This window comes from Plectropomus leopardus, chromosome 20, assembly GCF_026936395.1.
Source record: "Plectropomus leopardus strain MGB_pleo_1.0 chromosome 20, ASM2693639v1, whole genome shotgun sequence".
Taxonomy (NCBI): domain Eukaryota; kingdom Metazoa; phylum Chordata; class Actinopteri; order Perciformes; family Serranidae; genus Plectropomus; species Plectropomus leopardus.
In genome coordinates, this window is record NC_142195.1 from 29,406,842 (window position 1) to 29,431,727 (window position 24,886).

The 24,886-nt window shown below is 38.3% G+C and overlaps 2 protein-coding genes across 11 annotated transcripts in view; both read left to right on the forward strand.

Moving 5' to 3' along the window:
• septin5b (septin 5b) overlaps window positions 1-6,839 on the forward strand; it is a 14,769-nt gene extending 7,930 nt beyond the window's left edge. The window contains exons 6-12 of one of the 2 annotated variants that reach the window (XM_088071541.1): window positions 303-437; window positions 1,089-1,206; window positions 2,370-2,471; window positions 3,438-3,534; window positions 3,650-3,785; window positions 4,863-4,965; window positions 5,108-6,838. In XM_088071541.1, coding sequence (XP_087927667.1) covers window positions 303-437; window positions 1,089-1,206; window positions 2,370-2,471; window positions 3,438-3,534; window positions 3,650-3,785; window positions 4,863-4,965; window positions 5,108-5,170 — 754 coding nt within the window. In that variant the 3' untranslated portion in view covers window positions 5,171-6,838. Of the gene's footprint in view, window positions 1-302; window positions 438-1,088; window positions 1,207-2,369; window positions 2,472-3,437; window positions 3,535-3,649; window positions 3,786-4,862; window positions 4,966-5,107 lie in introns of both variants that reach the window. The other variant, XM_088071540.1, reaches the window with a different exon arrangement.
• A 597-nt stretch (window positions 6,840-7,436) lies between these two features.
• Window positions 7,437-24,886, forward strand: part of mctp1b (multiple C2 domains, transmembrane 1b) — a 34,008-nt gene continuing 16,558 nt past the window's right edge. For 6 of the 9 annotated variants that reach the window (XM_088071530.1, XM_088071531.1, XM_088071532.1 and 3 more), the window contains exons 1-5: window positions 7,437-8,092; window positions 20,695-20,815; window positions 20,892-21,034; window positions 21,131-21,210; window positions 23,706-23,829. In XM_088071530.1, the coding sequence (XP_087927656.1) occupies window positions 7,592-8,092; window positions 20,695-20,815; window positions 20,892-21,034; window positions 21,131-21,210; window positions 23,706-23,829 (969 nt within the window). In that variant the 5' untranslated portion in view covers window positions 7,437-7,591. Of the gene's footprint in view, window positions 8,093-20,329; window positions 20,616-20,694; window positions 20,816-20,891; window positions 21,035-21,130; window positions 21,211-23,705; window positions 23,830-24,886 lie in introns of those variants that run through there. The other 3 variants (XM_088071537.1, XM_088071538.1, XM_088071539.1) reach the window with 2 other exon arrangements.

Genomic DNA, 24,886 nt, shown 5'->3' on the forward strand with positions numbered 1-24,886 from the left:
GCTTTGCACCAATGAGAAACTGCTTTTAGACACCAAAACTACTTCAATTTAGGAAAAAATAAATAATAAAACCTTAAAAATTTAAATATTATCATGTTTTTGTGTGCTAATTTTTGGGTATTTTTTTCCTTTTTAAAAAACTTGGTCATTTTTTTCCTTAAATTGCTCTTCACCTTCTCCCCGTGTTTATGAAAGAAATTAAGCCAGTTTGCTCAGGTTTCAAAATGTTAAACTATTCCTGTAAAAGTTAAATTATTTTTGTGTTTGAGATGAATATTTACAGACGTGTTTGTGTTTCGCAGCTGGCGGGCGGTGACGGATTACATCGACCAGCAGTTTGAAAACTACTTCAGAGACGAGAGCGGACTCAACAGGAAGAACATCCAGGACAACAGAGTGCACTGCTGCCTCTACTTCATCCCTCCCTTTGGACACGGGTAACACGCACGCACGCACGCACGCACGCACGCACGCACGCACGCACGCACGCACGCACACACGCACACACATTTTTATTTTTTCTATTTCTTTTTGTTGTTGCTGGATTTGTGTGTGTGTGGTTTGGTTTTTGGTTTGCCTTTTATTTTATGTAACAACATCTGCTTTTCACCTCTGCTTGATTTTTTCTATTTCTTATTTATTCATTAGTATTTTTTATTTTTTTGCCGTTTTTTTGGATTACGTTTTTATTTATTTATTTAAATTTATTTTTCTATTTTTTTATTGTTGCTGTTTTTTGTTTTGTTTTGGGGTTTTTATGTGGTTTGGTTTAATTTTAGGTTTGCCTTTTTATTTTATGTCACAACATCTGTATTTCCACTCTGTTATATATATATTTTTTAAATTAATTGATTTTGTTGTATTTTTTTATTGTTGCTGGGTTTTTTTTTTTGCCTTTTCATTTTGTGTTACATCATATTTGCTTTTATTTTATTCATATGTAATGTCTATGAGTATTGAAAACCCATCGAAGACATTGTTAAAAACACACACACACACACACACACACACACACACACACATATATGCAGGGTATTTCTGTGCATGCGTGTGTTAAAAAGCTCAGTAAAGCTGGTGTGTTCCTGCAGGCTTCGTCCCGTGGACATCGAGTTCATGAGGGCCCTGCAGGAGAAAGTGAACGTGGTTCCTCTCATCGCTAAAGCCGACTGCCTCACTCCCGCCGAGATCAAGAAACTCAAAGAGCGGGTGAGAAACACATAATCAGATAATCCAAAAATAATCCATAAAAACCAGATTAGAACAGGATATGATGTGGAGATTCTCTGCAGTCCCGACAGCGTAATATGTGCATGAATTTTATGAATTTATGCACTGACCTTTTTCTCTGTGCAGCGTCTCTTTTGCTGCTGGGTGTTTTAATTTAGATTTTCTGAATTAATCCCACAAAGATGTCTGTTCATTTGCATAAACATAGAAATACATGTCTGCCTAAACTTGGACATTTAGCATTTATATGCTTTTAAAATAATTATTTGGCATTTTTCAAATTAAAGGAATAGTTCTAAATAATATATATATATATATATATATATATATATATATATATATATATATATATATATATATATATATAATAGTAATATATGTATTTAAATCATAAAGAAATAAACAGTAAAAATAAAAATAGATCAGTAAGTAAATAACAATAATAATAATCAAATCTGGAAAAAAATCTTTATTGAATCAGTTTTGAATAATGAAATTATTTATATTAAACTTTAACTAATAATAATGCTTCAAGTATAGTTTAGACACAATTTATGTGTAAAATATGAACTAAATTATTTCCACCACTCTTATCATGGACTGTTTTCTGCTCCTGATTTGTACATAAACTTGAGTGTATATAAAATAATTTGTGCAAGTTACAGGGTTTTTTTACAGACTATATTACAGTTACAGTTAAAAAAAAAATAAATTCCAGATGATATTTCTTTTCTGTATTATATGCAGTTTCAATATTTGTCTCATTTCCTCATTTAATCGAATATAATTCTGATTTAGTAAAATGCACGTCAGACTGGAAGGAGTGGTAACTGAGTTAATCCGTATGGAAATGAGTTCATCATTAGATTTGGGTTCATTTCCAGCTCATTTGAGTGCTGCATGAGTCAGATGTTTCTCCTCTGAGATTTGATCTGAACTCAGTTCAGAACTCAGTAAAGCTTTCATATATATATATATATATATATATATATATATATATATATATATATATATATATATATATATATATATATAAGGCAGTGAATTCAAGCACTCTGTGTGTGTGTGTGTGTGTGTGTGTGTGTGTGTGTGTGTGTGTGTGTGTGTGTGCATGCGTGCATGCGTGTGTGTGTTCCTTCCAGCTGAGGGAGGAGATAGATAAGTACGGGATAAAGATCTATCAGTTCCCGGACTGCGACTCTGACGAGGACGAGGAGTTCAAGCGGCAAGATAAAGAGCTGAAGGTGAGCTGATGAGTCTGAAACCACAACGTCTGTTTAGTTCTGATTACTGAAAGTTACTAATATTTTTATCACTTTGAGGAACTTGCTCTTTACATGACCGTTGCAATGTTATAATGTTTTGCAACTCTGCTGCGAATGTTAGGAGAGAAGTGTTATAAATGTTACTCTGTTATATTTATCTGACAGCATTTAACTTTGACTGATTACTTAACAGATCAAGATTTTATGTACTAAATATAAAATAATAATTCCCGTTGGAATGGCGGCAGCTGGATGTTTAAGCAATTTACTCTTTAAACGTTCCTGTTTAAATGTTTTCATCAGGCCACTTAGCTAACTATTGTCATACTACAACTGTTTTGTTGTTGTTGTTTTTGTTGTTTTACCACTTATAGTTAACTATTTTAACTACTTACCTAACTATTCAAAATTTTTTTTTACCACTTTAAACAAACTATTGTGACCATACTTAGCCATTTCGACTTTTTTTTTTACTGTTGTCAAATTGTTTGTGTTTACTTGGCTAACTATTACAATTTTTTTGTCATTTATTCATTTATTTTCATTTATTTAAACTTTATCATACTTAGGTGGCTATTTTAACTACTTTATGATATTCTTTTTCAACCTCTTTGCTCCAACAAGTTTTCAAACAATCATTTGATAGGTTCCAATTTTTAATTAAACTGTGACAAATCACAGTTTGTATTTTCATTTGAGTTGAGTTACTTAGCTGATTTTGAAACATAGCTACTGCAGTTATGATATTTAAAAAATATATCAAACTATAATACAACAAGGGCCCCTATAATGAGTATTTTTATTTTTATTTTTTTCATGATTCTTCACATGAATTTTGGTAATAATTATGCACTATAATCATTAAGACTTTTACTTGTAGTGTAGTACATTTACACAGTGGCAGCACCAGTTTTACTTTAAAGGATGTGATGTTTTGTGATGCAGGAGAGTACTCCGTTCGCAGTGATCGGCAGCAACACTGTGGTCGAGGCCCGAGGTCAGAGAGTGAGAGGACGGCTGTACCCGTGGGGCATCGTAGAGGGTAAGAAACTCCCAAAAACTGTCCATCCCAACTCATCGCCGTTCTTCAGACCGCAGTTACCATGACAGCGTCACATTTCCAGTGACTGAGCAGCTCTGATGTTAATGTCTTCCAGTGGAAAACCCGTCCCACTGCGACTTTGTGAAGCTGAGGACCATGCTGATACGAACCCACATGCACGACCTGAAGGACATCACCGGCGACTGTCACTACGAGAACTACAGAGCCCAGTGCATCCAGACCATGACCAGGTGAGTCTGCAACTCTGTGTGTTGTTTTGTCATCATCGTGGGCTCATTTTGGCCTTTTGTCGAGTATCTGATATCATCCAGTTGAGCTCAGAGAGAGAAAAGTCAAGTCAATTTTATTTATAAAGTCCATTATTACAGATCACAGTTTGCCTCAGAGGGCTTTACAGTAGACGAGTCCCCTCACATCAACTGAGGAAACCTCCCCCAAAAAACCTTATAACGGGAAAAAAATGGTAGAAACCTCAGGAAGAGTGACTGAGGAGGGATCCCTCCTCCAGGACAAACAGACGTTCAATAGATGTCGTAAAAAAGGACCATAACACACTAGAAAGGTTTCGATTAATTCTCAAATTGCGCAAATTGAAAATATAAAATACACCTAATGGAAAAATGTCAATTTCTAAAAAAAACTCCCATTTACCGCAAAAAAAGTTTAATGATAGTCACCATATCAGCAAACAACTTTCAGTTTTGATCCTTTTATAACAGTAAATTAACAATAAATCACAACAAAACATTTGAGCGTTTAAACTAGCGTTAGTAATGCAACACAAATTTTTCTCTGCGTCCAGTGTGAATGCACAGTAAGCCGACCTGAGTAGACCACCGTCCAGAACAAAAATATTACTGCAAAACTGTGGTCAGCCTGTGCAGATTGTCACGCAACAGCATAATTCATGTTGTGAGTGTTTTGCAGTTTTTGTTCAGATATAATGATTGTAACATACATAGACTGTATATACAAATGAATGACATAACAGCTCTGCAAAAGTGTAATTTTTCAGTTTGTATAACAAATTGATATATATATATATATATATATATATATATATATATATATATATATATAATTATTATTATTTTAATTTTTTTAAATTTCTTTATTTTTTATTTTTCCCCCTTATATTATTATTACAATTTAATAATTATTATTTATAGATTTTTGTTATAATTTTTATTATCATTATTATCATTTCATACAGAGTCCTGATTAAAAATGGAAAATAAAAAGTTCCAAAAAAAACAAAAACCCTACTGCCTCACTGTCATCCTCTATGTGTGTATCCTCTCGTACAGTAAAATGAATGCAGACAAGCGCGTGGAGAGCCCCATCCCCATCCTGCCGCTGTCCACACCGGACGTGGAGACGGAGAAACTCATCAAAATGAAGGACGACGAAGTGAGTGTGACTCCTTAATCAAACGGAGAATAATGCACTGCAGCAGGTTTTACATAAGCATGTGTGAAAATGATGACCCACATGTTTTCTTATGTAAGCCGTCTCTTCATCTTCCTCTTTCATGTGTCTGTCGGCTCTGCAGCTGATGAGGATGCAGCAGATGCTCCAGAAGATGCAGCAGCAGATGCACGAGCAGGACCTGTGACCTCTTATCTTAAAACTTTTCATTTAGGGAGCAAAAATCAAACACATATAGCACTGATTAAAACCTTCAAAAACCCCGTCTCTGCAGCGGGTGAGAGGAGGAAATATTTGGATAATTACAATCACCGGAAACTTAAAGACACAGTACACCAAAAGCATGCTGGGAGATGTATTTTGGCCTGATTTTAATGAGAAATGTTGCTTTTTTTAACGCAGTCTTTAGCCAAGTCAGTCTAGTTAGGCAATAGAAAGTAGTTTGCACTTTTAGATCGCAGTAGATTACTTGAAATACTGAATGCACCTGAATGCACCACGCCCTTGATTTATTTCGTAGTTTATGCACTGATGTGTGGACACCTGCTGCACACGTGGAGCCACGCCCAGATTGAAAAGACGCTGATGGTTTGTGCACGATTATGGACGAGATGGACATATGGCTCCAGATCATCAGCCTCTCTTAAATCTCAGCGCTGCTGTGTGTATGTGTGTGTGTGTGTGTGTGTGTGTGTGTGTGTGTGTGTGTGTGTGTGTGTGTGTGTGTGTGTGTGTGTGTGTGTGTGTGTGTGTGTGTGTGTGAGAGAGCTCATGCATACATTATCTCTGACTACAAGGAGTTTTAAGTGTTTTTATTCTGCATGATTCGCAGTAAAGCCATGATTAATACACATATTAACTACATTTTTTGAAAAAGTATGGCAGTGTACAATCATAAGGAAAGGAGGAAAATACATGTAAAAAATAATCCTACATACAGTACGCTAACTGAGTTTTATTTATTTGTGTGTATTATATATAAAAATCAGTATTGCTCACTATCTTATTGCTCATATATGTTACAGTTGTGATTTCAGCGAGCATTTAAAAAGCTTCCTGCTGCAGATTTCAGTTCAATATTTAATTTGGTTCAGTCCCTCATACGTGCAGAGAAACATTTAAAGTGAGCGCCCAACAGTGTATTAGCTTTTTATTAATAATAGTGATAATGACATTTGCTCTGAGGGGCAAAACACAATCTACAAAACAAACCAAAAAATTACAAAACACGACAACATTTTAGAAAACAGGATTTCTGAAAAATACAAAAAATATTTCACAAAACAAAACATTTCAGGACACAAAAACATTTCACAAAACACATTTCTGAAAACACAAAACACTACAACGATTCAGAAAACTGTAACATTTCACTACACTACAACATTTTAGAAAACTGCAATATTTTGGAAGACACAACAGTCATTTCAGAAAACACATAAAAAAACAGAAAAAGGCTTCACAGAAAGTTTCACAAAACACTAAAATATTTCAAAATAGCAAAACATTTTGGAAAACAACAACATTAAAAAAAACAACTACTTTTTTTCCACAAAACACAATGACATTTTGGACAGCAGACAAACATCTGGAAAAAAAACACTAAAAACACAACAACAATACAGAGAAAACAACATTAAAAAAAAAACAGAAAAACATTTCACAAAACATAATTAAACCAACACAACATTATTTCAGGGTGTTTTTGAAGTGTTGTCTTGTTCTGAGAAATGTTTTGTACTCGACCCTCAGGGTCACTGTAGAATAACATGGTTTTTTTTTTTAATATTGTACTTTAAAAAAACGACAAAACAGTATTACCGAACGCTTTACAATAAAACAAGGGAAAGTAACAGAGGGTTAAAAAAACAAAATAAAAATTTTGTTTTCATCTGAAAATGTGTGTTTTCTTAAATCAGTGGGTAAATAAGTGCATTGATTTCTCAAAGTTGTGGATAAGATTTTTTTTTTAATTAAAAAAAAGTAATGTTTGAGATATTTAAACTGAATTTTCTCTCAAATTTCCACACAGGTCTGCTGCTATTAAAGGGGCAGGATTTTTTACGTTTACAACATTTCTAGGACTTTAGGACATCTCTAGGATTTTAGGATGTTTCTTGGATTTTAAGACATTTCTAGGATTTTGGGACATTTTAGAATTTTAAGACATTTCTAGGATTTTAGGATGTTTCTAGGATTATCGGATTAAATATTTTAGCTTCCAGGATTTAAGGACGTTTACAAGATTTTAGGACATTACTGATTCAGAGCATTTCTACAATATTAAGACGTTTCTAGGATTTACGGACATTTCAAAGATTTTTATGATTCTAAGACACGGGGGCCAGTTTGGGGCCCTGGTACCGTAAAACCCTGAGTGCGGCCCTGCTGCTACCTTCACTGCCTGCTGGTGTAAATATTTCCACGAAAAGGGGGCTGGACGACCCCGACAACAGGCGGAGGAGCTAGAGAACATGTCCGGTGTTTGCGTCCGCGTTTCGGTGTTTTTCTCGGTGTGCTGCGTCTGAACAGAGTCGCTGCAGACTGAGTTCGTCGGTGGACCGGGAGTCCGTCCGTCGGTCGGTGTGAGGTCGGAGCAGAGGCGGGAATGGAGCGGAGCGAGGAGGACGAGAATGAGAGCAGCTCGTCCCAACAAACCAGCACGATGTGGAAACAGTTTCAAGCCCGCGCCAAGCCGCTGCTCAGCCCCAAGCTGGGCTCCAGAGACCCGGAGGACAAGAAGGACCGGGGCATGTGGATGTTCAAGAGGATGAAGAGGAAGGAACACGTCGTCCTGGACCGGGTCATCTCCTCCTCGCAGCCCGACCTGCTCTTCTCCTCCCAGGCGGAGGAGGCTCCGCTCTGCGGCAGAGGAGCGGCGGGGAGCGGCTCCGGGAGCGGCCGGGAGAGGCCGCCTGCGTCCTCCAAGAAGCCCACGGTGGCTTACCTGGTGCAGTCCCACCACAAGAGCTCCTCTCTCGGGTCCGCGTGTCTGGAGAGGCTGGCCGAGCCACCGGGAGGCGGCAGCGGAGGCGGCGGAGGCGGCGGCGAAGCGGCAACAGCTGCCGCAGCGGCAGAACCACAGCTGGAGAACCGGGAGGACCAGCCGGTGAGTCCTACGTGTTAAATATGATGTTTGATCTCATAGAATAACGCTTTTCTGCAGGAAACTTTCATAATTGATTATTTTTTCACATGCTGGTGATGTTTGGACACTTTTTAACTCAAGCTGAGTTCAGTATGTTTGCAGGAAATAGCCACAAACTAGAGAAATACATGTATTTTATTCATTATTTTGTTTTTATTCTATGGTTTATTTTACTGTATAGTTTTCTTTATTCATTTTTATATATTTCTTTATTTTATTTAATTTATTCAAAATTATTATACAGTATCACTTAAGAGAGAGAAGGTTTGGGGGGATAATTAACACAGCATATGGGAATATTATTTGCAAGTATCCATTCAGTATCGATTTAATGCAATCAGACAGCAGCGTGTTTGCAGGAAATGTAGACACAAACACACTAGCAATATATAGATAAATGTTTTTTATTAATTTATCTTATTTTTCTAGTTTATCATATCTAAAATAAAATAGAATCAATAAATTAAAATAAAATGAGTTATGTATGTCCACGTGTTATAATAGTATAATTTCAGTTAATTTGATCATATGTATGTATATACATATACATATATATATATATATACATACAGCAACATACATGTTTCTAAGATTTTAGGATGTTTCTTTGATTTTAGGGCATGTTTTTGAATTTTATAACATTTCTAGGATTTTAGGACAGCTCAAGTTTGATGCTGTTTTATGCACTCTGACACCTTATGGATACTAAAAGTACAAAAACAATTCAGTGTGAGTCACTTTATTTTTATTGTGACCTAGAAAATGGTTTGTTGGCCCCCTGACACCCTGTTGGGGGCCAGATTTGGCCCCCTGAGTTCTTTGAGATGGATCATATTGTTTTGAGAATGTCGTCGATTCGTTTTTTTTTAGGTTATTTTTCCTTTTGGGAACTCGGTTGCAGTTGCAAAGAAAGTTCACAGCTGGAAACAGTTGAGTGTAATTATGGACGATGAGTCAGCCGCAGGGACACAGAAACTGTTTACTTCAGAAACTGAACAGAAACCATAAGTTCGGATTGTTTTTAGTGAGATAAACTTGTCAGATTGTCAGATTGTAACTCGTGTCTCTGGACTGGAGCCATCGTTAATGATAACTGATAATGGAGCTTTTTCTGTTACGCAACGCAGAGAGTCTGTGCTGAGGAAAGTCTGTTCGCTCTGTGCTCAGCTGTTTTCAGCAAACTTTTTCACTTTAACGACACTTTGAGGTTTTACGGGGTTAAAGTGCAGCAGATCTCACTCCTGCTGCAGCCGCTGCATACGAGAGTTCAAGGACAGATAGGGAGATGTTGAGGAAATAGATCCATTATATCTTAGTTTCATCGGCAAAACGTCTTTCTTATGTTTTGATTCATGACAGTACCTCTGAACAAACTACTTTGGGACATTTCTCAGATTTAAGGACACTTGTAGGATTTTAGGACATTTCTAGGATTTCAAAATATGTCTAGGATTTTAAAATGTTTCTAGGATTTTAGGACATTTTCTTTGGTTTTAGGACATTTCTAAGATTTTTAAACGTATCTAGGAGTTTAGAACATTTCTAGGATTTAGGAAATTTCTTAGATTTTTAAGACATTCCTCGGATTTTAAAATGTTTCTGTAGGATTTAAAGACTTCCTAGTTTGTTCTGGATGTTTCTTGGATATCAGGGCATTTCTAGGAATTCAGGCTGTTTTTAGGGTTTCATGACATTTATATGATTTTTGGAAGTTTACTGGATTTTTGGACATTAGCCAGGACCTCTGTTTGGGGGATCCTTCACTGGCACTTTGTTTGATAAACCGGTTTTATTTGAGTCTCCCCAAAAAGCATCTTCATTTGTTTCCGTGTCTGTGCTCGTGACTTCCTCTCGTCAAGCTCAGATAACTCACTCAACAGACACAATTTCACATTTCACTCCTGCACATTTCCGAAAAGGTTTTGCATATAATTAGTATTATCAGAGTGAGTTAGAAAGTCTGCAGGCCTTTTTTCTGCAGACACTTTGACGTTTTCTGTTCACGTATCCCAGAAAGCCCGGAAGCAGAACCCTGAAAAATCATTAATTTGATCGTTTACACCTGTGCGCTTCACCGAAAGAGTCTGCAGGCTGCAGAGAAGACAAAAAGGGTTTTACAATGAGTTATAAATAAACCTCACAGCGCCACCTGTCTTCTGAGCACAGCTGGCAAATATCCAAGAACATTTCGGAGAGGAAGAGTGTGTTTGTCAAGTGTTTTTTGGAGAGGCCGTCCGGCGCTGAAGAGTTTAGGCCCTTCACAGAAAGTGATTCACTGCAGAGAGCCTGCAGGAGCCGAGGACATGGCCTCCGTGTCGGGACGATAGTGAGGTAGAGATTTATTTTTGTCAGTTACTGCTCATGTCAGCGTGGCAGCAACACTGTTTGAGACAAATGAAGATGCTTTCTGTTCAGCCGGGACACTCGAATAGAGACCGGTCATCAAAAAAGTGCCAGTGGAGGATCCACCACGCTGCACCCTAAACAGAAGTCCAAGCTAAGACCCTGATGTCCTAAAGTCCCAGAGACGCCATAAAATCATAGACATGTCTTGTAATCTGAGAAATTTCTTAAAATCTGAGAAGTGTCCATCAAAACTTGAGAAACATCCTAAAGTCCTAGAAACATCCGAAAAATTCCTAAAAACGTTGTAAAATCCTAGAAATGTCCAAAAGTTCTAGAAATGTCCCAAAATCAAAGAAATGTCCCCAAATCCAAGAAATGTCCAAAAATCCTAGAATTGTCCCAAAATCCAAGAAATGTCAAAAAATCATAAAAGCATCCAAAAACACTTGAAATGTTTTAAAATCATAAAAACATCCTATAAACCTAGAAACATTTAAAAACACTAGAAATGTCCTAAAATCCTAGAAACCTCCTGTAATCTTAGACACATGTTGGGGGCCCCTGCGTTGGCCCCTGGCCTCCTGTCATTTTGCAGAAGCGTCTCTGAAGTAAAGCAGGTCGAGTTTTCCCTCCGGCGCAGAACAAACACTGTAATTTGTTTTTGTTTGTCGTTGGAGACGAGAGATGAAATAACTTTCTTCGCCCGGAGCCTTTTATATCTGCCCTCTGGGACGTGATGATGGGACATGTCTCCACCTGCACCGGGTCTCATCTCAGGCGTGTCACAGGGGACGCAGGCTGCAGGACTTTACATGTGGAGTCTGGCTCGTGCACGCGGCTCAGAGCAGATGCAGGTCATGAATCCGTGCATTGAGCAGGATTATTGAGCAGCGTCTTATTTGTTGTTTGGTCTGTATCGATGAGGACGTGACTGCTGAAGATGTGTCTCTGACGGAGGAGAAAACAAACGCTGATGTGCTTCAGGGCTCACAGCGAATGCAAACAGCTGTCAGAGCAGCGAGTATTTATCTTTCTCTGTGTGTGTGTGTGTGTGTGTGTGTGTGTGTGTGTGTGTGTCAGCTCGAGTAATATTTGTAGTTGTCATAGGACCTAAAAAGCTTAGATTCAGGGTGTTTGTTCAGTCACTGAGTTTTGCAAATTACATTTCCAAGGAATACTGTGTCTCAACAACTAATGCAGTCCAAAAAGTCACGAGAAGTATTGAATTTACATAAGAACTAAACACACACAGACACACACACACACACACACACACACATACATATATATGGCTTGGGGCCATTTTTGCAAAATGACAGGAGACCAGGGGGCACAGGAGCCCCATACATGTTTCTAGGATTTCAGGACATTTCAAGGATTTCAGGACATCAGTGTCTCAGCTGTGTCCTCTGTCGGGGGTGTGGGGGATCCTCCTCTGGCTCTTTTTTTGATCAACAGGCTCTATTTTAAGCTGTTTTATGTCTCTGACACCTTATGGAGACTAAAAGGACAAAAACAATTCGCAGTGTGAATCACTGTATTTTTATTGTGAATTAGAAAACGGTTCAGGCACCTGAAACAGTCCCTGAAAACAGTTCAGGTGCCACTTGGCACCCTATCAGGGGCCAAATTTGACCCGCGGGCCATAAGTTGAATGTCACCGGTTTAGATTTGAGGACAGCAGACTGACCTTAGACATGTCTGAGACTTCTGTCCTGTCACGTCCTCTCATCTCACCCTACAGCCTGTCAGTCGGGCTTACGTCCTCTGAGGACGGATTACAGCTGAGCCAACCAGCATGGTTCCTCCTCCTCCTGCTCCTCCTCCTCCTCACCTCTTGCTCCTTCATTCAGCCGTGACACTGACTGTAACACAGCTCGGAGATATTTACAGAAGTTTATTTTTCTGCCAATCTGGAATTACCTCGAAAGTATCCGCGGTTTCTGTCCCAAAATCCCCGCTCCTCTTTTTCCTCCTCCCACCTCCCCACCTGGTCTGTATCGCCCCCCCCACGCCCTCCTCGAGCCCTGGATCTCTTTGTCGGCGAGGACTCGGAGGCACAGTCCCGTCTTGTGATTCGAGGGTTACTCCGCTGTGCCTCTTGGGATGAGTCCTTCTCTCTGGCCTCCACATGTGGACGGCTGCTGTCGGTGAGCATCACGCTGTCTTTGAGTCCTCTGTCGGTGATGGACTCCCCCTTCTGAGGTTTTTGGGTTTTTTTCAGCTCTGTCTTGTGATTTTCAGTCACGTAATAAAATGTATAAGATTACGTTTAACTGAAGCACACTACAAAAGTACGTATTGCTGAACTTTTAGACTGTTTTTAGTTGGAAACTGTACTAAAAAGTAGAGACCTTCAAATATATTCAGCATTGGAACAACATATACTTCATATACTGGTACTTTTACTTTAGTAGTGTTTCATATTTTTCCTGCTTTATACTTCTACTGCACCACATATCACAAAGATATATTGTACATTTTACTCTGCTTCATTTAAAGAAAAACAACTCTCTTTTGTGGGGTCCCCCAGGGGTCTATCCTAGGTCCCCTACTTTTACTATATACATGCTACTTTCGCCCTTGGGGACTGTTTGGCGAATTTTGTGTGCTTTTCAGTCTTCATTTTTTGATAATTTTGGCAGTGTTCATGCATATGGCATGAATTTGGGACAGACACTGTGCCAACACACAGTCACGTGTCACAATTTCACTGGAGTCCAGTTCAGATCTTCAGTGTATAACAGATGAGTCTGTCAGTGTGAGATGAATTATGGAAACAGCACCAGTGTGACCTGATGGATGTTTGTGGGCAGGTCAGATCAGACTGGGTCAATACCCATAACCACCGTGTGTGTGTGTGTGTGCGTGTGTGTATGTGTGTGTGTGTGTGTGTGTGTGTGTGTGTGCGCATGCGTGTGTGTGTGTGTGTGTGTGTGTGTGTGTGTGTGTGTGTGTGTGTGTGTGTGTGTGTGTGTGTGTGTGTGTGTATGCGTGTGTGTGTGTGTGTGTGTGTGTGTGTGTGTGTGTGTGTGTGTGTGTGTGTGTGTGTGTGGGCGTGCACTGATGGCTGAGTTCTCTGCAGGTTCCTTTAGAGCAGTAATTCCTAACTGCTGGGTCGCAGGTCCATTTGCATTTCATATTTGTAGAAAACAGACTTTATTTTGAAGTACAGTGAACTCCTAAGGGACTGTTCTTTATTTATCAGAGAGGCGGCTGAGTTTTTTTTAGAGTCTGTCCAAAGAATTTAGGTTTTATTAAAATTTAGATTTTATTGTAAAATCTTTTTCTGCAAAGTAACTACAGCTGTTAAATAAATGTTGTGAAGTAAAAAGTGCAATACTCACCTCTGAGTACAGTAGAAGAAGAAAATACCATCAAAATAATAAAGATAATAATAATAATAATTATTATTATTTTTTGTATAGTAAAATGCAGCTCAAAGTGGGGGTACATGCGATAGTGCTAAAAAGTAAAACCTAACAATATATAGAAATAGAAATATGAATATACATAAAAAAAATAGAATAAAATAAAACATAATAGAAGTTAAGAACACAGAGGTGTTATTAAGAAAATGTGTTTCTCAAAAAACTCACATTTCCTGTGCTGCTGTCACTCTGCTGGCAGCCTCCTCTGTCGTTCGTTTGCAGTATTGATCGCTGCGCTCAGTATCGGCAGCTGTATTGATGTTAACGGGCTCCGGAGGTTCGAGCCTCGTGTTGTGGAGGACGCTGCTGTCGACATGAAGAAGATGTATGTTACTTTCTCCTCTGTGGCTTTATTGACTGTTTCCAGCCTCCTTCGCTGGAGTCTCTAATCTTTTCTTGTCTATAGTTACGAGCGCCAGTTTATCAGGTTTTTTTCATGTTATACAGAAACGAAAGGGCACCAGTCATGGGGAATTAATTGGGCTGTCAAGTATATATATATATATATATATATATATATATATATATTTTAAAAGAAGAAAAAAAAAAATAAAAAGTGCGTAAAATATGTTTCTTTTTACGCAAACAGTCCCTGACGGTCAGATTCTGTAAACTGTCAGATAAAACACAAACTATTACTCTCTCCAGTTACTGTAATGAAGCTTTTTAACATTCTTTTATTTTACATTTTCACTCTTAAGCTGAAGAATAACTGCACACTAATATCTTAATTACTCAGCATATAAGGTGACTAAAAATGGCGACTGTGTTTCCAGTTCTGGCAATCAAAGGTTGATGCTTGGGAAATATTTTTAACCCTCTGAAACCTGCCACGACACTTTTTCCGGTGCTGCGTTTAGATGTCTTAAATTGTTTTAACCATTGGAACGTGAGCGAGTGAAATGTCATGCGTATTGCCAGAAAGTTTTAGATTTTTCCAAAAATATTTATTAAAAAGTGAGGGCCAAAATGTCCAGAAATGGTATATATAATTTTCATAATTTTATTATTATTTTTTTAAGTAATTAAAAAAATATTATAATTTTTAAAGCACTTTTTCCAGGTCACCTAACCCTAACCCTTTGCCTTTGATAAGTTGTGGATTTTTTTTTTTTTGATTTTTTTTTTTACTTTCTCATTGTTTTTGTTTTCTCTGATAGTTTTTTTTTGTGGGGGAGGGGGGGTATTTTATTAATTTTCCTTTTTTTATTTCTATACTTTTTTGTTTTTGTTTTTGTTGTACCTTTGTCCGATGTTTATGACAGAAATCGGGCCTTTTTTTCTTTTTATTATTTATGTTTTTTTTTAAATCTTGTCTTTTGAGCCCTCCTTCATGATGCTGAATCACGATCTTAAATGAGGTTAGTTTCTTGCTCAAAGGCAAAGGAAGGATATTTCTAACAGTAATCATTTCTGTGTTACAGCCTCACTGAGCTGCTGACTGCAGAAATTTAAATGGAGAAGAAGAAAAAAATCTTCCCTTATTTGTGATTGGACAGTGAATCAGAAAAAATCATCGGCAGATTCTCTGATCCTGAGAGACAAAAGCAGCCGCGTCCACAGATGTGTGTGTAAACACAAACACGTAGCCCTGAAATAAGCGTCAGGGCCTCCGCGTGGCTGATGGGATTGTGATGCTATTCCCAGTTTGGTGCTTCCTGATTTGCTGCCACGAGACAGTTAATCCTCTCTGATCATGTAAACTCACGCCGGGTCCTCTGTGGATATTCTGGTTCCACGTTAAGACTCTTTGTTTCTGTCATGATGAAGCGGTAAAATCCACCTTCAGAGGCCGCTCCCTCTGACCGCAGCTCATCACAGCCTCATAAAAACTGTTCACGTCACTGAGAACTTGATGCTCCACATTTCCTGTCTGTCTCTTTCATCACAAAGCAGAAACGACGCTGCTGTAAGTCCTCACCAGTCAAAGAAGCTCTGTGAGAAAAACGCTTAATTTTTCTTTTTACAACGGTGGTGCTTTAGTAAAAGTGATAATAGTGTAGAAATATTCATTACAAGTAAAAATCCTGAATTCCACTGCCCTGCAGGATTAATATCAGTACAACTGCAAGAAGATATTTTTACAAAATCTGTCAGCAAATAGAATATAAGATAATGTGATATAAGGTGAAATTCAGTAACGTAGTAAAACATAATGCATATTATGGTTCATCATTGTAACAAAAATATGTGTATATATGTGAATATAATATAATGTAATATAATATAGTATAACATAAAATAGAATATTTCAGTGTTTTTAGTCATGTAAAGTTGAAAAAAATCTTTCAGCCTAGTAATATATTGAATATAGAATGGAATATAAGGTGAAATGCAGTAACATAGTGTAACATAATACATAATATAGGTCATCTATATATATATATATATATATTGAAGGAGTTTTCCTCTTTGTTGCTGTAAGTAGAATTTCAACTCAGTAAACAGTAAATCAGTGAATGTCCACACAGAAATCAGAATTTTGAATTCAAACCTTTTAGTGAATCTTTTCAATAAAGCAGTGAGCAGATACAGAGCTCTGGATCAGAAACGCCTCTCATCAGCCTGCTTTCTGACAGCCTGTCTGTCCCTGATCCAGTCTTTTATACTATTTACAATGAGGACATGTGAATGAAGGTAGAGTCATCTTCTGGTTGGTTCCCCTCGTTATCTGGCTCCCCTTTCAGCGTGGCATCGTCTCTGGATTGGTCAACTTCAAGGACAATCCCTTTTTAGGAGTTGTCTTTTCTCTTCTGCATGTCCTGTTGAACAAAATCATAGAAACCAGACATACACGCTCTTCGACCCACATCCACTCCTCACGTCTCCTCCTCTTCTCTCCACAGACCTTGTTCTCCTCACATCATACTCCCAGTTTCACAGCTGACACTCAAGGTTATATTATCATTCCCTCTCTCGGTCAACATATTCAAGGACACTGATTGTGCAGAAGTTTGTCTTCTGTCTTACCCTATTTGAACACTGTGTTTCATCTTTTTTTTTAGGGGTGAACATGAACACTGAATCATATACTTACATACTCCAACAATATATATATATATATATATAAAACAGAAGGAAGAAGCAAAATTTTGATTGAATTGAATTGATTAAAATCACCAGATACTATGAAAAATATAATAAATTATGCTATTATTATTTTAATATATTATATTATATCATATCATATTATATTAAGTTATATTATATTATATTATATTATATAGTAAAATAAATCCAGTATAATAAATAACAGAATACGCGGGTGTTTTCAGTTATGTAAAGTTGACCTGGTTCACCTCCTTCCTCTGACTTTATCTCCTTATTTAACATCATCACGTCTGAACTGGACTTACCCCACTTGTTCCATCAGAGCGTTTGAGCGGAGCTCCTCCTCCTCCATCCAAACCTCCGCGCAGCCACTCACCGCCTCCTCGTGTTACACAGGATGGTCGCACTTATTTTATTACCCTGTTTTCACTCGCTGCCCGCTGGAATTTCCGCCGCTTGCAAAATGCCAGAGCAGAGAATTTGGCACACTTGAAAAGTTTTCAGAGCCGCAGGAAACGAGTGTGTGTTTCATAATGTGTGCATCTGATTTCTGTTGTTTGAGCCAGCAGGGAGGAGCTGATAGGTTGCTGCTGAAGGTGGTGGTACTGTGTGTTCTTTTGTTAAATTTATTTGTAGCAGAAATATTAAGATCTCGTTGTACTTGTAAAGTATTTGAATATTTCTGCCACTGCAAGTTTGCTTGTAGTCTTAAACAGGAGCAGAAGTTAATAATAAATGTTTTTAAGTTATAAAGTTATACAGGCAGAAATGTAACCTGTGAGTGCAACCTGAAAATTTAAACTTTTTTTAAGGTTTCAGGTTTTTTGTCCATCCTTCCATCCTCGTGAAATTTTTCTTCAAATTAAGCACAAACGGCTATTGTGACTTAATGATCATGTGATTAGATTTTTGTGGGCAAAGGTCAAGGTCATTGTGACCTCGTTTGTCCCATTATTGTTTTAGCGATATCTCTAGACCGCCTTGACAGAATTTCTTTAAATTTGGCACAAACATCCACTAGGACTCAACGATGAACTAATTAGATTTTGGCGGTCTTGGTTTGAAAGTCAAGGTCACTGTGACATTGTCTGTGTCATTCTTGTGAATAGGATATCTTAAGAACACCTTTCGGGGATTTCTTTGAATTTGACACAAACGCCCACTTGGACTCAAAGATAGACACATTAGATTTTGGTGGTCGAAGATCAAGGTCGCTGTGGTCCTCCATCTGTCTCATTCTTAAGTACACCTTGAGTTTGAGGTTTTTTTTTTAAATTTGGCACAAACATCCACTTGGACTCAAGGCTGAAGCAATGAGATTTAAGTGGTTAAAGGTCAGGGTCGCTGTGACCTCTTTTGCCATATTCTCTTCGATGTGATACCTCAAGAACACCTTGAGGAAATTTCCTACAATTTGGCACAAACGGGTGGTCAAAGGTCGCTTTTACTTTGTGTGCATTTCATTGTTGTGAACATGATATTTCAAGAACACCTTGAGGGAAATTTGGCACAAACGTCCACTTGGATTCAACAATGAACTGATTAGATTTTGGTGGTCAAAGGTCAAGGTCACTGTGACCTCTCTGATAATAGATAATTTTAGTTATTTTATGAAACAAAAATTACAGTCAGGCTGTTTGTAGCTTAATGATAATTAAGCAACCAGTATATCATATTATAACAGTAAAGTATATTATAGAGAGGGTCTGAAATCTTTTTTAAATGGCAAAAATTACAGCAGTTACAAAGTGGGTGTGTAAAATCTTATATATCTTGACTGAAGAAATTAAATAATTCTGCACCCTGTCAATCACGATAATATTATTAAAGCAGCTGTTTTGGTTTCCAAACCCTCATCAAGGAAAACCCTAATGAAAATAGGCATGAATAAAACATTAGCTTTACCTTATGTCGATCTGAGAACCAAAACATCATTAATAAAGTGAGTGTGATTGATTGAAAATGTCCTGAATCCAAAATAACAAGTTACTATTGCAGAGAAATAATGTGAAATTTAAAACTTTTTACGGCCTCCTGCTGCAGATTTCTCCTGTGTTGCTCAGCGCATTGACCCAGACATATTTTAAAAGCATCCAAGTGGTCTCTGGACATCTGAACAGTAAAACACACTCAACCGAAGCCCATTTTCATATCCCACAGCTGCATAAGTGTCCACGTATTATTACATAATACAGGTATTGATCAGAGTTTCTCTGTAAGTGGATAAGTGTGTGTTGACAGGATGCAGCGGCCCCTGCAGAGCTGTTCTCCGGCTCTAAGAGTGATGTATGGCGATCTGAATGTTTGACTAACTCTGCTGCTTACAGACACTCGGGGGGCGTATTCTCATTGGAGGGGGACTCACGAATGAAGACCAACTTCTTATAAACTTTAATCTAAAACTTAAAAAATCACAGCAGTTTAGAATTTGTGATTTTCTTCCTTTTTTGTTGGTATTTGGGTCATTGTAGATGTTTTGTGTCTCTGTAGCTGTTTTGCATCTCTTTTTTTAGTGTTTTTAGTGCAGCTTATTTAAAATTACATTTAGTTATTTTGCATCTCTTTGTAGTTGTTTTGCGTCTCTTTGGTCATTTTGCATTTTTGGGGTCATTTTGCATCCTTTTAGTTGTTTTACTTCTTTCAGTAGTTTTGCATCTCTGTGTGATTGTTTTGAAACTTTGCATTTCTTTGTATTTGTTTTGCATTTCTTTTTGGACATTCTGCATCTCTTTGCAGTTTTGCATGTCTTCTGGGTCATTTTGCATCTCTTTGTAGTTGTTTTGCATCTCTTTTTGGTATTTTTGTGTCCCTTTGTAAGTTGTTTTGCATCTATATTTAGTCATTTTGCTTATCTTTGTAGTTGTTTTATATCTATCTTTGGTCATTTTGCCTCCTTTTGCAGATGTTCTGCATTTATTTTCAGTTGTTTTGTTTGTTTCTCTTTGTAGTTGTAGTTGTCGTGTGTCTCTGAGGTCCTTCTGCATGTCTTTCTTCTCTTCGTAGGCCGATGTGTCTCTGTAGTAATTCTGCACCTCTTTGCTGTCATTTTGTGTCTCTTTGTAGTTGTTTTTCATGTCTTTGCTGTCATTTTGTGTCTCTTTGTAGTTGTTTTTCATGTCTTTGCTGTCATTTTGCATCACATTGTGGCTGTTTTGTGTCTCTTTGTACTTGATTTTTGTCTCTTTGTGGTTGTTTTGCGTCTCTTTGGGGTCGTTTTGTGTGCTTTTGTGATTGTTTGCCATCTCTTTGTTGTTTGAAGTTTCCGTTTCTACTTGAAGTTATAAAAGAGGGAGGTGGAGGCTGGAGAGTTAAACCTGTTGCAACCACTTTGTAAATGTTTGGAAAGTGTTCACAGAAGCGTTTGTCCTCGTTTGCATCATCAGTGTTGGGCTCCGCTCGGGTTCTGCATTACTACAGCAGGCGAGATGCTGCTGCTGCGAACGTGAGCGTTATACAAAAATGGAAAAAAAATCAGCTCAATGGGAGGAAGCTACTCTCGTGTAATTTCCTGTTAGTGGTCACCCCTGGGACGGGTTACTGAGCCGAATTAGACACTGCTGTCAATGTTAGCAGTGTTGATGCAGAAACAGTTGAGGAAGTGAAGGCTAAGCTTCAGCACCTGCTCGTAGCGGCTTTTATTTCTCTTTGAGACGTCGGTGAGTTTATTTTGAGCGTGTGGTTTGTACGGCGGCAGATTGTGCAGATTTAAACGAATGCATGAATGTCTCCTGACAGGGAATGGCTGCTCCGTGCTCCTCGGGGGTCACGTCTGAGCGAGGCGTCCCCGGCTCGGGGATGTACAAGCTGGAGATCGAGCTGAAGAGAGGACACAACCTGGCCGTCAGGGACAGAGGAGGTATGCTTCGATTATGAACTCTTTTCTTTCTGCTGCTGTTTTTGGGGATCTGTGACAGCTTCGTTTGTGTTTGCAGGCAGCAGTGATCCTTATGTGAAGTTCAAGCTTGCTGGTAAAGAGGTGTTCAGGAGCAAAACCATCCACAAAAACCTGAACCCGGTGTGGGACGAGAAAACCACGTTGATCATGGATTGTCTGAGCGATCCTCTGTATGTGAAGGTAAAGACTCAGACACACGCTCTCGTGCACGGAGCTTTTCCACGTGAATTATTGATGAAGGCAGTCAGTGGAGATTTGTTTGTTGCTGCTCTGCAGGTGTTTGACTACGACTTCGGCCTTCAGGACGACTTCATGGGCTCTGCTTACCTTTACCTGGAGTCTCTGGAGCAGCAGAGGTACGGCGCCGTCACTCCTGCTCTTCATCTGTGTTATTATGAGTTTCTTTTAGTTTCTCTGCTGAGGCTGATCGTGACTCGGCCACAGAAGAACCTGAAAGTAGAAGAAAATGTTTACATTGTACATTTCAGCAAACCACAAATACATTTACACAATTCAAACGCTTCATATCAGTAGGCAGGTTTCCTTCAACCTGCAAACTGAAATAGCAAATATAAAAAACGCCTCATGGAAACACGGCAATTTAGAAAAAAACTGTAAAAATAAAAGTTTTTAGGTTTGCATGAGGTGGTATTTCAGGTGATTCAGGTCACATGATGCTGTGTCTGTGTGCTTGTCAGCAGGAACTGGCTCCCTCATGATGCAGCAGGAGCTGCAAGAGCTGTTATTGCATCACATAACTCTGAGAAAGTTTTGAATCCACAATTCCTCTGTGAAAATGTGGACTATCAGCTCAACATCATGCTCTATAACACGCCTGCGTGGCCTTGGATTGGAAATAATGACGGCGAGTGCTGTGGCTGCAATAGCAATAGCAAATTAATTAATTTACCAATATTTATAATAATAATAATAATAATACTAATAGTAATATTAAGTACCCGGAAAAAGTGCTTGAAATAATTCTGTAATAAATAATAATTCTAATTGTTTCCCTAGTTAATTTTTTTCCCCAAATCTATTTATTTTCTGCAAATTGTGAAACATTTTTTGCCAACTTACTCTTAGCCTCTTTTCTAGTCCCCCCCCCCCCAAAAAAAATGAGTTTCGGGTTTAAATACTCTTGAAGGCATCTAAAAACAGCAGAGGAGAATTGATTTTTTAAAGGGTTAAACTGGTGAAGGGTGTGATCATTACTGAGTATCGGACAGACAGATCTGTCTCTGGTCGTGTTGCATGTCTCTGTCAATGCTCTGTTTCTCTCTGTTAGCTTCTTCGTCTCTTTGTTTTCTGTCCCTCCCTCCACGTGTTTCCCTTCTCTAACAATCGGTGATGCAGAGGCAGGAGGGGCTGGAGAACACGATGTCCTGATGATGGATGATATGTGGACATTTTCTGTGTGTGGAAACGTGATAGAAAGCAGTCGGAAACTTCTGACTCTAATGAGTTTATTGTGAACGCTTGTGAAATGGTGCAGCAGAAATGCAGCATTTACCTCTGAGATGTGCTGGAGAAGAAGTTTACAGTCGCAGAAAATGGAAATACTCACATAAAATAGCAGTAAGTCACTGTGACAAACTGCACAGCGGGAGGACGAAACACGATGAACGGCCTGATGCAGCCGTGAAATAAAAGCCGCCTCAGTGTTGGATGAATGTGTGTTTCGGCTGCGGTGTGTCGATCTGTTTCACCTTCTGTTAAAACGAGGACACATTTCTCACATTCTTCTGTCCCCCGTCAGTCTGTGCCTGTGTTTTGTGGTTTGAAGCTTTAATTACACAAAGGTTTGGGCCCCCAGGCTGCTCCTAGTGTAGGGCCTCCTCCTGCCTCATGTTACCACGCAGGCCTCCTCCGGGTCCTGGTCTGCTTTGAATGGCGGGCAGTGAGATGTTGGTGGGTAATATGAGTTATTCTTTGGGCACATACGCTAATAAACAGGCTCAGTTTTCTGCCTTTTTATGCACTATAGCAGTGATACTCAACTTACGGCCTGCAGGCTAATTCTGGCCCCTGACAGGGTGCCGGGTGGCCCCCAAACATTTTGTAATTCACAAAAAAAAGTGATTCACACAGGAAATTATCTTTGTGCTTTTAGTCTCTATAAGGTGTCAGAGTGCATAAAAAAGCATCAGAATAGAGCTTGTTGATCAAAAAAAGAGCCAGAGGAGGATCCCCCACACCCCCGACAGAGGACACAGATACGACACTAATGTCCTAAAATCTGAGACATGTCCTGAAAACCTTAAAATGGCCTAAAATTCTGAAAATGTCCTAAAATCCTAGAAACATCCAAAAATCTGAGATATGTCCTTAAATCTGAGAAATGCCCGAAAATCCTGAAAATGTCAGAAAATCCAAGAAATGTCCTAAAATCTGAGAAATGTCCTCAAATTCTTGAAATGTCCTAAAATCTGAGACTTGTCCTAAAATCAGAGAAACGTCCTAAAATCCTAAAAATGTCCTAAAATTCCAGAAACGACCCAAAATCTAAGAAATGTCTTAAAACCCAAGAAACGTACTAAAGTCAGAGAAACGTCCTAAAATCCCAGAGAAATCTTAAATTCAGAAACACGTATGGACAAGTTGAGTGTCCTTGCTTTGGTGGTAATAACGGCTTAAAGTGAGACTTTTTGGGGTCTAAAGATGCCGATGTTTGGCGTTTTGGGCGTTTTGGGCGTGTGGGACAGTTGGGACAGTTGGGACAGTTGGGGGGCGCGATGCCTCGTGCTGCTCGTGCAGAAGTCTCAAAGTTTAGACTAAAAAAAGCAGCTGATGGTTTTTTCTGAAACTCTGTGGACCTGCAGTAATGACACGTGTCCCTCGTGTGTCTCAGGACGATACCTGTGACTCTGGTGCTGAAGGACCCTCAGCACCCGGACCAGGACCTGGGCTCTCTGGAGCTCGCCGTCACCCTGACGCCTAAAGACAGTCCCATAGAGGAGCGCCGAGGCTCGACGGTACCGACACTTTACACACCTCACTTTAGTTTCATGTTTTACTGCTGCAGATTTCAACTGTTTATCTTCAGAAAATCCCTCAAATACTCAATTTAATGTTTACAGCTAATTTTAAATGATAAATATCTCATTTTGTCATTAATTATTAAATGTTTTAGTCTTTTATATATAAAAAATATGTGAAAATCTACAGAAAACACTCACTTTCGCTTCAGAAAAGTATTTTTATTTTTATTAAATTAACCCTTTGAACCCTGAACAAATTGGTTTGATTTCTTAAAAAACCATAAGGAAAAGGCAATGAGCAATTTAACTAGACATGGCCAAAAAAAACCAAAAAAGTTATAAGAAAATTACCCGAAAATAAACAAACAAGGAAACATATTAAAAATGCATAATTTAAAATGTTAACATTGTTATAAATATAGTTTCAATGACATTTTTGAACCAATTTTTGGATAATTTTTTAAAATAATCCTCTTTTTTTAAACTAATTTTAGGTCATTTGTGATTTTTTTTTTACTAATATCTTGCAATTTGTGAGACAGTTTTTGCCAAGTTGTTCACTGTTGTTATTCTGATTCTGATTTAGATTAAAAAAAAAAAAAACAAGATAAAAAAATAGAAAAATATGGGAAAACCTTTATTTATAATTGTCATTATATATTTAAAATCATTCAGAATAATAGTATTTTTTAAAGCGTATTTTTCAGGTCATTTCCTTGTTTTTTTGTTATTTTACTTTTTTTTCTCCTAATTTTCAGATAATCTTCGTGCTCATTTTGGGCTCTTTTCCTCTGTTGTTGCTCATTGCCTTCTTCCCATGTTTTTAAAAAAATCAAGCCAATTTGCTCAAAATAAATCAGAAAAAACAGGTTAAAAATTGAGTGTTTGGATTAACTGCTGATGGCCACATGTTACCAGTGAAGAGGGTCACAGGTACACACTCATTTGTTTTGAAAAGGTTAAAGGTCGCTGTACTAATCCATTAATCCACTAATCCTTTCAGCACTATATGAAGAGGATTTCTATTTTTTTAGTCAGTAGTAATGAGTGT